This window comes from Haliaeetus leucocephalus, unplaced genomic scaffold, assembly GCF_000737465.1.
Source record: "Haliaeetus leucocephalus isolate CR32 unplaced genomic scaffold, Haliaeetus_leucocephalus-4.0 Scaffold0, whole genome shotgun sequence".
NCBI lineage: Eukaryota > Metazoa > Chordata > Aves > Accipitriformes > Accipitridae > Haliaeetus > Haliaeetus leucocephalus.
This window is the reverse complement of record NW_010972436.1, coordinates 20,162,852-20,178,902: the sequence shown is the minus strand read 5'-3', so window position 1 is coordinate 20,178,902 and position 16,051 is coordinate 20,162,852. Positions and strand designations below refer to the sequence as shown.

The window sequence follows — 16,051 nt, the reverse complement described above, 5'->3', positions numbered from 1 at the left end:
TGTATGGCAAAAAGTAACAAGCCTTCTGCTTTTTTTTTTTTTTTTTTAAATAACTCTTTAATTGCTAAAAAGAAGAAATCACCAATATCCACACCCACAACACAAAATTGCAACATGGTTGATTTCGACAGATGCCTGTTACCTCTGTGCCAGCAAAACTCTGTGATATTGTCATCTTTAACATTTCACTGATTAGAAGTTTATAAAAGCTTCCCCTTCCCAAATTAAATTCAGTGATATATTTTCCAGTGCTGAAGTTAAACGATTAACTTAATATGGTTTCAAGCACACAACACTGTTAAGATTTTGGAAAAAAAAGCACCCCAGATTCTTAAACCATGGAGATGTAGGATAACATATGAAAAAGCATCGAAGTATTCACTTTTGAAAATGAAATTAAGAGCCTAGATCACATAGGTACCTTTGATGATTCTACTCAGGCCCTTCATTCAAACATATCAGAGTACTTTCTATCAATAATTTAAATTCCTTCAGAAGAGTACCACAACTAAAGCTATGAATTCACATAAGCAAGATTGCATAACCAAACTATTCACAGACACATTTTAGCATTACTTTGCAACAGTAGGCATTAGGATTTTGAGAACATAAGAATCTCTGAAATTCAACCCGTGTGCTTCTTTATCCCTTAATGGTTAGTTAAAATAGGTATCATTCAGAACAAGGAGCAAGCAGAAAGGTGCAATGAATGTCTGGATCAGACAGACTCGATGAGAATCATAAAATGCAGATTGGAGATTTCCCCCTCAGCCAGGCTTTTACAGAAATATATTTTTCCCGGCTAAAAAGGATGGCACAGCACAGTTTTACAGAGGGAAATGCAAAAATATAAAGAGGAGAGTCCCGTTTTCTTCCTCAGTAATCCCATAAAATCAACCATCTGTTTCCACAACAGCTCCGGACATTTACCTGACTGCTGACAGGGCCTTTCCCCATCACCTGAGGTGAGTCTACACTCTCCTTTTCCGCGCTGTCAGTGGTAGGTACACGGTCAGAGTTGTTGTGCTCCTTATCCCCCAGCTTCCCATTAATGTGACCAACTCGTTCTCCCCAGTTGCAACAACTGTGCAGGCCTACTTACTTACAGTTCAGATTTTCTTCCATTCATGGCACAAAGCTGAAAAGTAAACAACAGTTAAGAAAACATTTGCTTGCCAAAGCCCAGCATGAGAAGGTGCAAGCTCTCTTTGCCAGAGCCTGGACCTGTGTTTACTCACACCCTCAGCACTGTTTCATGCTCTAGCTCGGCATTGTATAGGAACAATCACCATCCTCTTCAGGCCCCCCACCCCCCATTCAGCCTTTGAGAAGTTACAGAATATAACAGAACACTGTTTTCTGAGACTATATTGACTGCACTAATTACCCACAATACTGTATATTTGCTATTAAGAACATAAATGTGTGCTTTCAAAGTGTGACATTCAGGGCTTCGAGGATGTGAAAGAAATTAGGTGGATTGTTCTGTCACTTAATCCGAGGCTTCAATGTACTTTTAAAAACTTGTTTAAAACCCCAAAAACCAGAATACACATTTTAACTGTTGAACTTTTACCAGCTAAAGGAGTTTGTAAGGACCCTATCACTATGTGGTTACAACAGAAGATACACAGTTAAGGTCAGGTTACGGTTTCCAAGAACATTCACAGGGACTGAGGATGAGGAAAACGAGGGATGGATCCTGCAGGAACCTTTGGGAGGCCGAGCTGCTCACTGGGGAAGTGCCTTGAGTATTGCATTCACTTCCTCTGCAACCGCTGTCAAAGCAAATTCAAACTGCTCCTGTGGAGAGAAGAAACGCATACTCTGAATAATAAAACACTTTCCAAAAGCCTGGTGCACTATTCCGCAGCCGAGCATCCTCAAGACATTGTTAAAAATATGAATATGCAGGAGGAACTGTACACTGCAATGGGAAGGAACAAAATGTTCTGGGATTATTGATGCCATATAACATCTTTGACAGCATCTTGAAGTTGGAGTCATTTTAATGGAGAAAAATGTTGGTAGCAGAAACCAAGCTATTGGGACACAATGATGTATTGCAATTGCATGGTCAGAAGGGTTTGGGAGTAGTTGATCACCAGCCATTTCCTTCTGACACAGAGATGGAAACTTGTTAACATAATTGAGATATGAAATAGGTGAGATGCTGCAAAGCAGAGCCTTTGGCTTTTCTCAAGACTGTTTCTAGGTGAAATCAGCTGGAATAAATACCTCCTCACTGTATATCTATTACATAGAACAGTATCTGCTTTTTGGTTTACTTGTTATTCTTCTTTTTCAGCCTCCCTTTTTAATGGCATTTCTGCACCCACAAATTACCTAATGACGGTTAGACCACTCCTATTTAAGAAATACTTGGGAAGGCTTTTCTCTGCTATTAATTTACTGTAAGCATAAACCCAAAATTACTAACGGGCTTCCGGGCTGGGTTGGCAGAGGTGTGAAGGACACAGCCATGAATGGCCACCTCCTCTAAGTTCTACCCTAACACACTCCTGAACTGTGTAGTTCTACAAAAGGACAAAGGAGTTTTACTTCCTCAAGGTTAAGAGGTGTTATATTTTCTAAGCAAGTAATTTTTCTCAGAAATTTACCTTACTGAAGTGTCTGACAGGATGATTTGGCATTTGCAGCTTTTCAGATGAAAAAAGAAAAGAGGGCAGTTTACTCAGAATATAGGCAAATCAAGGACACCAGACAAGGACTGTGGAGAAGTTTCTGGATTTTCTAGAAGTACTCCAGTGGTTTAAGCCAGCCGGGGTCAAGAGCTGCTGAAGAACCGACTTTAAGAACGGAGATCTGAGATGCACCCTGCAAAGCATCCTGAGATCACTGCTGGGATACTCTCTGTGTCTCCAATTAGAGACCTGGTGGTCTGGTAGGTACCACCAGCCCCTCAGTTTGCCCTGCCAGCGGCTGTGCGGGATGGCTGCAGGTATGTACGCAGCAGTGGTGGATGGCTACAGAACACGGCCAGCCCCCAGAGGTGATTACTGGGCTAACAGCATTCATTTTCCACAGCGTTTCACTTTACTGTGGAAATCTGCTGGAAGGATGAAAGAACAAACTACAGATGTGCAACTCGTAGTTCAGAAAGGCAGCTGACTTTTAATTCCTGCAATTCAGTGCCAATCTTCTCTGCCTTGTCTTACCCCGCTGCAGAGTCATCTCCCATGTGGAGATGCCTCTGAGACAAGCAATGATGGGCACAGTTCCTGAGCAGGAAAAGAAGAACAAAACTCAGAATAATTTCTCAGAGACACTGACATTCAAGAATTTTGCTGTCTGCTTGGTGCTGTCAAAGTGGCATCCTTGTACATTTGCTGGACTGCAGCCAATAGTTTTTAATCAGATATCAGTTCACCCTAAAGAGTAGGACTCACCCTCATTAGGCATAGAAAATGGTGTATATGCCTGCCTATGCCTCCCCGCACTCCCCAAGGTCTCTGCAATTAAAGAAAAGACTGGAAGTGCTGGTGGCCACCCAGGAGCATCAGTTGTATTTTAACCAGAGTACACCGAATGTGTGAGAGGAGCTGGAGGGCAGCGGAGGCAGAGAGGGCATTCATCTGGCCATGCCGTGCCAGAACCAAACCGGGTGCCTTGTACCAGCTCAAAAAGCTTCGGGAAATTTGGGCTGACGCATGAGAAGTGCTCGCCTCTGGGAAAAAGAGCCTTGGCAGGAGCAGCCGGCAGCCGCTGGACCCCATCGGTGCAGACCTGCGAGGCGAGAGACCGGTGGAGCAGCCTGGGCAGGGTGGGAGACCTTTGTGCTGGGGCTGGAAGGAGGGGGGCAAAGTAGGTGCTCCCGGGATGCCGGCACTCAGGTGTGAGCGGGACAGCTGGTCCCCGTCGCTGCCAGTCCTTCGGGGAGCACAACAACAGAAGAGGCTGATCTGAGCACGATGGGGTTGACGTGGTGATGCAGCCAAGTTTTCAGAGATGTGCAGATGCCTCTTCCAAGATGTGGGCGTCGGTTCGGAAGAAGGGAAGCTGCCCATGGCAATGAGGCTACCTAATGTGCTCTTCATCTGAGTATTTTACAGTCAGGAAAAGCTTGTAAGATCAGGGGCTACGATACTTTAAAATTAGTCCCATTCCTGAAAATAACTTGTATTACTCTAAAGTTATTCACTGAGCAAATCTGCCCTTTAACCTTGTTGGTCCCAGACGTGTTCACCTTATTGTAAAGACCTGTCAGGCTGGAGATCATCTGACCTGCGAGTGCCTTTACCCTCACGGAGGCGTAGTCCTCATGGGAGCACAGGCCATCATTGCACCACCTGAGGAAAAGTGTCTGCCTCGCCCGAGGACCGTGGATTGATCAACATGAACTCCCAAGTTCAGTATGGATTTTGGAGACAAGTTCAGTGGAGACCACCGGCTAACACTAGGTGTGACCTTAAATTACTGAGGCAAAACAACTTAAAAAGCATCATCTTTACAGCCAGAGGTCAAAACTGACTGTGAAACACTGCAGTAAAAGGGACAGTAGAGCAGACACATGAGATGTGTGAGGATGTGGTCTCTCTCGGATGGCACAGCTGAGCTCTTCCCCCTCCTCCCTTCTGTGTAATATGCACAGGTGAAATGCAGATACTGCAGCTTCCATTGATGTGTATCACACCCTCCAAAGAAAAGCCTTTACACACCTTCTGCGCCTTTCCATGAGAACAACCACAGTTAGAGCAAATTAATTTCAGTAAATTTTAAAGGAGCTCAGTTTGTTGTTTTGTACAGCTACGCTATCATTCACATATGCTATTCGTATGTACAAGATTGACTGGAGATGAATTTTAACATCTAGCTTTTCCTAGAAAACAGAGCCGGACAGGCATTTTGTGGTGTCAGTCCACCTATAATGCAGAGGTGACAAGAATATATTTAGTAAAAAATAATAAGCTATGTTTCATTAAGTCTACAAATAAAAATTCCCAGGAAAACAAACTGAGAACAGGTAGCATATATGACACAATAAAGAACCTTAGCTAAATATTACAGATTGCAAGAGGAAAGATACAGGAGAGAGAAAAAAAGGAAATATATATTTTTCCCATCACAGAGAATACACTTCCTCCTTCATTACTTTTTCCTCTCACATGTGGCATATCAATTCTATTTTATGATTCCCCTGCAAAAAAAATAACAAACCCACAAACCCTCTATTATGCTTCTCAGAAATGCAGAATGTCGTTATGATAATTTCATTACCATTTATTATATACAGTGCTTTTGAATTAAAGATCCCTTCCAGAAGACAAAATGTTGCAAACAAATCTTTCACATGCTTATTGAAAATGTGGAGCGCTGCCTGCTGGAAACACAATAACATTGCTGAAGTAAGTTGGTGTTTATTTTGCCTAGGGATATTCTGTAATTGGCATTTCTAACCTGACTTTTAATCCATCGTTTTAAATTACTCCAAGAGTCTAATATTTCTCATTTGTATTCAGTGGGGAAAGCACAGGGGTTTGTTTAAATCCATCAGAAAAATTCTCTGGGGATCATGCATTGCTAGCATGTAACCAGATATTTATAATTTGCAAGACATTAGCTTGAATAAGTGATTTGGGTGGTTTTGAGAAAATGACAATGATGCAAGAAGGAGCAAGAGGAGAGATAAGCAATATCCTGAGAAAATTTTTCATCCTGGATGAAAACACAGGATACGTTTCTTTTCTGGAGCTTTTCCAGATAAATGTTTGGAGGGGAAAAACACGTCTCGAGTGAGATTTTCATGGGACTTGGGTAACTACTTCTGAGCTAAGTAAGAGAAGTTGTTCACATAACCTCATCCTTTGGTTCTGGAGCTATGCTTTTTCTTTTGTTGAAGGCAACAAGCTGTAATTTCTCTGCTCTGAGAGGGAAACTGGAATCTGAGCTCTATATTTCTACAGAGCTGCCATATATTTTGGATGCATTTACAGAGTAGTTCAAAACTTGCATCTTCCCTCAGAGTAAATATATGTGACATTGGATATGGTGTGCTATATGCATTTTTTTTCCAGTCTGAATAATCAGAGCAGAAGAAAGATTTGTGCAATTTTATGTCTTACTTGCAGATAAAGATTAGTCAGCTTTGACTGGCTCATCTTTATTTTTCATGCACTTACTTAATTGGTAAATAATAACTAATGTCCCCCCAACTGTTCTCCAGCCCCACTTCTCCTAGTATTAGTGGGAAGATAAAATGATTAGGAAGAGATTCAAGAAAAGTTATGAACCAATGATTCCTGCAACACACATTTATTTCACCTTTGTCCCTCAGCAATTTCAACTCCCTAAATGCTGCAGACTTTCCTATCAGTTCCAGCCTGGCCAAGACGGAGTGCTGTCACATTGCTCTTGTTACTCCGTTTGGGGCTATAACTCTCATTCGATATTTTATGATGTCATACACTGATTTATTTGGTCTCCATGCCATGAACGAGTTTCTTTATTGTCCTATTTGTAGCTCTTAACTTGCAGCAAATACCACAAACTATCATTCCATACGTGACTGAAATTGTTAATAATAGAAAGTTTCATTTCTAATTTGAGGGACTATAATCACACCATCAGCTATCTTTAAAAGTTTTACATTGTGGAAAAATGTCAAAACTATTACAACTGACAGGAATTATAGAGCAAAATGTTCACCTCACCAAAGGGTACAAATATAGTTACCATGCTACATCCATAAAGGACACGGCTTTAGGCACAATGTAAGCTCTTCCATTCAAAAATACTAAAAATGACTTGATTTCCTACAAAACTATATTTCCTTTAATTCAAAACTTTTTTTTTTTCAGGAAAAAAATCAAATGCAGCAGTTACATTCTCTTTAATGAGTTTAAGCTTTTGAAAAAATATTACATGCACAGATACTCTAAGAAAACAATCCATATTTCAGGATGAAAGCAAGAGCATTCTTTCAAATGCACATTTTCTTTAGTAGGCTATAGATTCTTGTCTTGACTGCCCTTCATATATGGTAATCAAGATAGATGTTGGAGATGTTACAAGAAAGAGCAGTAAACACCAAAGAAAGTAGCCTAGATAAATCTTCAGCATAAATAAACCTCAGTTGGTAGGGAGCCAAACAGAGTAATCAGCAAGCGACCTGCGTTAAATTAGGTCATACTCTCTCTCTTCTGTCATGAAAACAACTACTGTGAAAGACCTTTAATGTATTTAAAATCCCAGTGGATTTATTGACAGTACCTTTGTCTGGACCATGCCTGGTCTCTGGTCCCTCAAGTGCTCCAGGGTAGCAGCAATATCAATCTCTTTAGCACCTGCAACAAACCACAAATTGGGCTGAGTTCAGAGCACAAGATAATCCATGCTGCATCTGTCAATCTCTTGCTATCGGGTTCCCTTTGGGCTAACAGTCCAATTGAAAATTATTACATCCATCTCTCAGCAGACTTGGCAGGCAGCTGCAATTTTTGTGTTCATATAGAAAAATAAGAGGTTGGGGCAGCTTTTATTAACATTAATTCAAGAAAAGCCAGAGAAAAACAAATTCTTAAAAAATGCATCTGCACCTAGAGCAGAATATATTTTGCAGAACCTAAGGGTCTGTTGTGGCAATGCCACCGAGTGCCCCTTTGTCACTTCTAAGAGTATGCACTGAATTAGGGCCCAAACCACACAAAGATTTATGCTGTTGAAACAAGATTTAGGTGAACTTTTGTCACCTGCAGCCGAGATCCAGAAAACCTGCCTGTGGCTTCTTAGTTCAAGACCTGCCAGACCACCTTGCCGAGCGATCACTCTTTCAGCCGGCAAACCTACAGCATTTTCTTTAGGTTATACTTTGGATGTCGGGATACCGCTGCTGCGCAGTGCTCAGCAGCACCAAGATGCAGAAAACAGGCACATGCAGCCTAACTGCTGCGGGGACTGGCTCCCTTCCTCGGTGCAAATGGAGGTGCTTTCTTTTAAGACGTGATCTGTGGAGAGCAAAGCAAGTCCTTGTGCTTCTCACCTTTCTTGTAATAACCCAGAGCCTGGAGAGCCAAAGGGGACAGGGAGATGCTGATTTCCCTCTCAATTTCCTCCAGTTTAAGATGTTTTAAGACCATCTTCCTCATTTTCCTTAAGTGCCTAACCTGACACATCTTTTGAAGGGATTGAGAGGAAATCAGGATTTTGGTCCCTCCTGTATGAACTCCAAGAGTAGAAGCCTGGCTGGAAATCCTTCAAGCTGAGAAGTTCACCTACAGAGTTTGGCTCTTTGGCATTCGTCCCCTTCTGCATCTTCACACAGTGCCTGCCAAAGCATCACGCAGATGGGCAGAGGGTCACCCTAGCCAAAGTGTAACTGCCCCACCTCTGCTCCCCTGTCCCCTACTGCCCTGGTTGTCCGTGCATTCTCCTAGGGCAGATGTGGGTCCACAGCTTCTGAAGCTTAGAAAGATGCTGACCTCAGGTCTCTCTTCTTTTGTACATACAGTTTTGTCATTAGATGGCTTACCAAGAACAGGGATCAGCTACAATTCTGAAATCTGCTCTATTTTAAAGGATACTCAATGGTGTGCTCTGAAGAACACTGTGGCCTTTCGCTGTGCAGCTTGACAACCATTTCCTATTGCCTGGCCCTAGGAATCTCCTGGCCCAGCCTGTGCCAATTTGGGAATTCCTTCTGGAGGCATTTAAATCTGCCCAACTATTCACAGGGGTCTTGGCGCCTAACTTGTGGGCCACGCACCTAAAGCATTGCTGCTGCAATAGCTAACTTGTACACATCTAGAACATATACTTGTTTAGTTCCCAGGACTGGATTTGGAGGATTGGGCCCAATTCTTAACACTCCTCCTACAACTCTTGTAATTTAAGGGCTTAAGTCTAACTGTAATTAGGTTCATGTCAATGTAAACATCATGCACCTCCTCATTTACCTAACTCAACTTTATAACTCAGCACCATCTTTTAAAAAATTCAGAAAAGCAACTAATGGTGAATGATTTCATTTGGTTTCCTTTGATAAAAGATAGGAGAAGATATTTAAAAATAACATCAGCTCTATAAGAATAATTGATTTGCAATATATTCTTCATATTGTTGAATATATGTTCTTCAGCTGTAACAGAAATGGAATGATATCATTCAGTCACAACTTGGAAAAGGTATCTGAAAGATATTTTTGCTAATTACCATGGGTTGTGCATTGTATGGCTTTTGCTTCCTCCACAACCCCCCCCACTGTACAGGAATTTACATGGATGAGCTTTGGAAAAAATAGAAAGTTTTATTTTAAAATAAAAACCCCCAAACCTCCTTACAATGGAGCAAAGCAATACATACATACGTTGTAAAGTCTGATAACAGTGACAGTAATTATACCTTAAGTCTGTTGCAGGTTTTGCATTTGCAGTGGCAGTTCATCTGGAAAGCATCAGTAAAGGTACACTCTTTGTAAACCCTGGTGTAAAGCACTGGTGTAACATGGTAGCTCATTTTAGCATTTAGTCTCACACACGCACATGCAGTTAGGAGAGATTTTCCTGTTCCACCACAGATGTCCATAGCAGCAGAGTTGTGTGAGTACTGCACATGCTTTACAGCCTTACTTGTGGCCTCATTGGATAACCAGGAATTAATATGTCCCAGTAGCATCTTGGTTCAACATAAGAGGAATTCTCTCTTTCAGAAATTAAGCTATGAGAAAAAATTCAGACACCAGCATCCATGGATGAGGTTAACCCCAGTCCTGAGCTGGCCTCCGAGGTGTGCTGCAAGGATGAACCCGGAGATCCTCCCAGTGGAGCTGGCAGGCTCGAGTGCCGCGTGGGCTTCCCCATGGCTGCAAACATGTACGTCCCCCCCTTCAGTGAGGGATGGTCTTTATTTGAAAATACTCTAGCCTCAGGACTAAATGGGAAAAGGTTCATGACAAGACCTTAATAACAATCTTTAATAGCCAGATGGGCTTCTGAGCTTACCTTTGAAAGAGTTAATTCCTCCATTTCTGTGATGCAGGTTGCAGGCATTCACTAGCGAACTAATGCTTGCTTTTTTATCATCATTAATGGAATGACATGCCTAATAGTATGAACAACACCTGATTATAAAATCCTGATTTAGCAAAACACCAAAGCATATGCTTGCACTGGAAGGCTTAAAAATACTAGGCTGGAGAGCACTGACAATTAGAAAAGAGAATACAAAATGTGTCAAAAAGGCAATATTTTCTATCTTTTCTCCCCACCAATACATATCTGTCTGCTTAACAGTGCTACTGGTTTCAGAAAATAAAGAGAGGGATAAAAGAGGAAGCCTTTAAAGAATAAAGAACTGCCTTTTCACCTTTTGACTGTATTTTACTCTGCAGGGAATAAGAATAGTCCTAGTGGGCCACTGTGCTTAACGGGAAGCTTGTTTTGAAGTGTTTTGTCAGTAGAAGTCCCCGATACGTCAGTTTTTACTGATTAGTGTCCCCCAGTCCATGGGCTGTGATCAGCATGTCACCCACAAGCACTTCTGATGTCCTCAGCCATAGGTAATTAAAAGGAAAAGGAGAGCAAAGTATGATCTTGCCCAAATCACCTGTCTTGTTGAGAGGCCGGGGGGTAGAGGCAAGGCGAAGCAGAGGCAGAGATAGGTTTGCTATCCCCTTTTTTCCATTTCTGAATGCCTCTGATACTATGGTGATGGGAACTACCTCAGTACCTAGAGAGGCTGATCAACAAAACTTAGTGCTGCAAAGACGGGCAGCTGTTTTGGAAGAAAATTCTCTTGGAACAAGAAAATTCACAGGAAAAAGGATGAAATCAATGGCATAGGATAAAGCCAGCATGACTTGTTGTCTCTCTACATGAGCAAACCTCTCTTCCTCCCCCGCATCCACCACTACATGTTCTGCATCTATTCCCTTATTGTGCCTAAACCAAAGGAGTTTAAATATATATAGTCCACTATTAAATCTCATTTTGTGATGAGGGCTTTTTTTCTATTCAAACTTACGCTAGATTGCTGTTATATTATGTAAATTCAGCTCACTTCCACTGATGTGTGCGATGGTAGTCTGTAGAAAGTTCTCCAGTGACAGAGATGGACAAAGAAAGAGATTTTCAAGGCACAAAGGGAGGTCTGAACGCAACCTGCATTCACAGGTGAGAGGAGCTCAGTGTTTCACTGCAGTGGGAGCTTTCAACTCTCTTTGGAATTATTTCGTTGAAATCTGACACAAATCCAACATCTTCTTCGCCATGCTGAGGCTTTCTCTTTAATCTGAGAGTACAACAGTATGACATAACATTCTATAGTACCCAGTAACACTTTTATTTATGCTTTTGAGCCATTTCAGGTGACAAAAAATACAGCATATGCTACATGACTCTGGGAGAGAGGGATACTGCATCTAAGGACATTAGGGTCAAATCATGCTCTTACTGAGATGGCTGCAAAATATCCACACACTGCTAAGGTATTTTAAACATTGCTTATCTGGAAAGCCCACAAACTAAATTTGATGCAGTGGTTTAGAGTAAAAGCTGGAAGAACCCGATCCACTGATTCCAAGGATATCCCATTATGGGAAGTGTTTTGCTCAGGCTACTAAACTATGAAGTGCAGTAATAGATGGAGATGTCAATTTATTGCCATACAACAAATAATCTAGAGGAAGGCTTAAAAATACTAGGCTGGAGAGCACTGACAATTAGAAAAGAGAATACAAAATGTGTCAAAAAGGCAATATTTTCTATCTTTTCTCCCCACCAATACATATCTGTCTGCTTAACAGTGCTACTGGTTTCAGAAAATAAAGAGAGGGATAAAAGAGGAAGCCTTTAAAGAATAAAGAACTGCCTTTTCACCTTTTGACTGTATTTTACTCTGCAGGGAATAAATTTGGTTTGTGTTTGTGACAGGTTCCTTTTTCACAATGGATTTCATTGCTTGTTTTAAATGAACATACGAATGGAACTTAGTGTGAGACTGAGCTAATGTTGTACCAGCAGCATTGTGAAAAATGACAGTGCAATGTGTTTTTTTTTTTTTAAACAGAACATGCAGTTGCAGTAATTCACTGAGCCAGATACTACTAGCTTTCCCCCTGCCCTTAGCAGCTCAGTGAGCTAGCTGAGTAAATACCTCTGAAAGCACTTCCACACCAGTGCAAGCCAGATTTTTAACTTCAGTAATTAACTATCATCTTCCTAAAGGCTTAAAGCATTCACAGTGAGTGCACAACAATGCACATCAGGAACATTAACTGGATAAACTAAAAGAAAACAAGAGAAGATGCAAGCTGCATGATATTTTGCCCCCAAGGAGAGAAGTGGTTTCTGAAGTTTAGGGTCATATCCTTTGCAACCCTTTCTCTCCCTGCAGGCACCAATGCAGGATGCATGCTGGCACTTAACAGCTGGTGCTCCTGATTAGCAGATCTCAAGGGGTTAAAGTGTTTGCCCTTAGATAGTCACGTAAGTGGAGTATCCAGCATCATAAAAACATGGGTAAAAGTTGAATTCCCTTTTCCTCCTGCAATAAATAACGAGCTAGCCAAATTCTGCTGCAATAGGCTCCATGAGGTGACCAGCAGCAGCTCACAATATTTAAAAACATCATGAATTACCTAATGTTAGTTTTATGACTATAATAATGAAGTCTTCCCCCTCTTCTCTTCCCCCTAAACATGGCAGGGGACCCATTTGATAAGCACAAGAAACATGAGAAACACTCTGTGGAGGATAATCCCTTCCACATTGTAGCAGCGTTGCTGTCACCGTGATGGTACAGGAATATGACAAAGTTTGTCGAGAGGGGTAACATCTTTTAATCTATTAGCTGGGAAGAAAAAATGAAGGCGTATCATTAAAAAGTGGCTTTCAAGTTCAGCAAACCACAGAGCTTGTGCACCTGAAAATGTGCTGGGTTTTTTTTTTTCAGTTATAAGAACAATCAGCATTTGTTACATAAATGTATGGAGATTTTGGCTTAATTAAGGTAAGCTTTGAGTATTTTTATGTAATAGGCTTGAACATGCATTGAAAGTGAAGTCAAAAGTCCTATTTTATTCATTACTAATGAAAAGTGCTGCGTAGATTGTGAGACTGATAGAATTTTATATTAAAGCACTATATTAAAAGGAATATTTTAGAGTCTAGATGCTCTGAATTTTCTGTATATTTATAAAAATAAAATAATCCTTAAATACTTCATCAAAGCAGTTATTTGTGTGTGTGTGTGGGTGTTCTCCTTAAATAACCCAAACTGAAGAGTTTTCTTTGTGAATGTTTCACAAATACATATCACTCATAAATATTAAATTAAAAAGGATTTTTCTAGTGGGGAACAACTTTCAGATCTACCAGCATATACCCTCAAAAAGATACGATTATAACTCTGCAGAACGGCTATAAATTTGTTACTGAGTCCTAAAGGATGGCTTGGTCGTTAGTTTGCTATGTTTAGATACATTTGAATTTTCTTCCAGACTGTGACTCTGACTTCCTGCACCACTTTGGTTAAATCATTAAATTCACCCTATGTTTCCCACCATCATTTATAAAATGAACCATCTTTTTCCTACTTAATAAGTTGTTATGAAGGCAAATCCATTAATGATTACAAGGTACTTGGACACTAGAGAGGTGAGGACCTAGATAGATACTCTAATTTTTTTTTTCCAACACCCTTTGCATCTTTCTCAGCCCTTTTTCTGTTCCCCTTGATCATAAAGTGATCACAAAGCTGAATATATGATGTAGGAGTCATGCTGAGCAGTTGTAAATGTGGGATTATTAGCATTGTTACCACTTCTCCTTAAGAAGATGATGATGATCTGTATGGGAATAAGCATTTATCCCAACAGAAAAAACCCAGGGTACTAAGGGGACTACAGAAATGACCTGTCAAGTGCCTTTCTTTTTGCAGCAGTAAGCATTCAGTTTCATTCTAGTCAGGTATTACCTGCTTAATGCATCTTTTTATATTTATTATATTGTATAGGTTTTGAAATAGGCCTTGAAGGGCAAAGGGATTTGTGAGGTCAGATTAAAAACTGGCTTGTTAAAATCTTGAACGAAGAGTCCCTAATGCAATTCTTTCCACTGTTGTTGCTACAAGCTGAAAAAGATCCAATTAATATTTGCAAGATGCTGCAGATCGGCAGCCTTTTAGCCTCAGAGTCACGCACGATGCAGTATTTGCAGGCAGTTGGGAGTGCCATGGAAGAACACTTGTAATATTATGAAATAGCAAAAATATATGTGAGAAAGAAAATAAGGGCAAAAATACAGTGTCAGCAAGGACAACGAGCTGTCTCATCACAGCGTGTCTGTGTTTAGGAAGAATACAAGTGTTTTTCATGTTTGGGTGATGACTGCATGACTCATGCCTAGAAGTGATGCTTCATGGTCAAAGTAAACTTGTGCACAGCAGCTTTATGCTGCCTTTCTTCCCTCCCCGTGTGAGGATTCTGACAAATAAGCTTTCTTGGGTTTAGTACAACATTTTCTGGCCCTTTTCTGTGTTCAGCTTTGCCTTAGCAAGGAGGTAGAAAGTGAACTGTGGAGACCCAAAGACAGAAACCTCCTAAAGAAGGACAGACAGTAACTAGATCCAGGTCTGCCAGGAGCCTAATACATGAAAAGGGCCCACCTATAGTATTGGCTGTGATAGCGTATAGGAACAAAAGTGGGGTCTCTGGGGAGTTAGAGGGGTATATCAGTCCCCAAGGACTATTACACTGTCACAGCTATACTGTTTCCAATACCCAAGCTAGTTGGACGTAGCACAGATACGCTATAGATTTGCAATGCCCACAACGTTCTAGATGCCTCCAGCTTCCCGCTGACAACTTCTAAAGGACAGCTCATGTAGCTGTTTGCCCCATTGAGTACTTAATGTTGCAGCGAAACATTTAATCACACCATATGAGGGGCAAACTCAATCTGATTAAAGAAGAAAGGGTCATAACTAGGGGGAGTGTAACACCACTTCTTCACTGACCATTAGTTTTAATGGCATACCGGTAATATTTACTAACTAGCTTAGTCTCAAAGGCCCAGCCTCATCTCCTCTACTCCAGCCATCCTTGAAGTGCGAATCGGAGTTAGTCATCTCCTCTCCCAACAGCTAAGAGAGAGAGGGGAAGCTCTGATGGGCAATTCATTTGCGTGAGAATTATCCTCCAGAGGTGCGTACCATTCTCCATTGATGACTGAGGAGACCTAGACAACTAGGTTAGGCAAGATGCTTAATGCTAGATGCTTTATATGGCTAAAGTTAGCTGGAATGAACCTGGATTGAAAAGAGTTGAGTTTCTGCTCTGCAGTTTCGGGCTCACAAATGCTAGAATCTGCCAAATCTAACAGTGTTTGAGATCTGTGCTTTGTGTCTATTGCCTTCCCCTCTGCCCTCACCTCCCCAGTTTGGCAATTTTGATGGAAATGACAAAGTAAAAAGCTACATGAACCACAATGAAAAGATAAACTGCTTGCAGTATGGTGTAGGGGAGGCCATGGAAGTGAAAAGTGTGTTGTAAGAGTAACTGCTGTTTGTATAGTACTCTGCTGCAAAGAAACAAGAGCATTTTCTTCCTTCAACTTGCATTGTCTGAGTGCCCACTAAATAAAAACAATTGTAAATATTAGAGTTTAAAAAGGGAGCTGAACAACAGCTACAAACTACAAAAATAAAAGCAATTTTCATTTGTAGTTATCCAGATGTCTGCTGCTGTAGCTGCTGGAATTCTGCTATTGGCCAGGAGGACCATTTGATGCTTTTCATGGAAAGAGAAAGCATCAGCAAAAACCTAGTGAGGGACACACTTTTAAAGATAACAAAAAAGATAAGTGTATTCAGGCTGGCATCTTCATTAAAAGCTTATTCTCTCTCTGAGATGAACAAAATCTGTGTGCATGAGTGTATGTAGTTAGGGATGGACCCAACGTACACCTGAATCAGTAAACTGTCTGTAATTTCAGACAAAATACGTAAGTGCTTCTATAGACCTAACAATGACCCAAATTGAAATCTCACTTCCTTTATTAAAAAAAATCAAACCAAACCAACCACAACAAAAGAACCC

At 41.0% G+C, this 16,051-nt stretch overlaps 1 protein-coding gene across 1 annotated transcript in view; it reads right to left on the bottom strand.

Annotated features, from left to right (window-relative positions):
• Positions 1-1,015: 1,015 nt before the first annotated feature.
• The window catches only part of PTPRN2 (protein tyrosine phosphatase, receptor type, N polypeptide 2), a 523,716-nt gene continuing 508,680 nt past the window's right edge, over positions 1,016-16,051 (bottom strand). Inside the window, exons 21-22 of the mRNA XM_010563027.1 lie at positions 7,231-7,304; positions 1,016-1,803 (exon numbers count right to left, since the gene is read on the bottom strand). Coding sequence (XP_010561329.1) covers positions 1,732-1,803; positions 7,231-7,304 — 146 coding nt within the window. The 3' untranslated portion in view covers positions 1,016-1,731. The remainder of the gene's footprint in view (positions 1,804-7,230; positions 7,305-16,051) is intronic.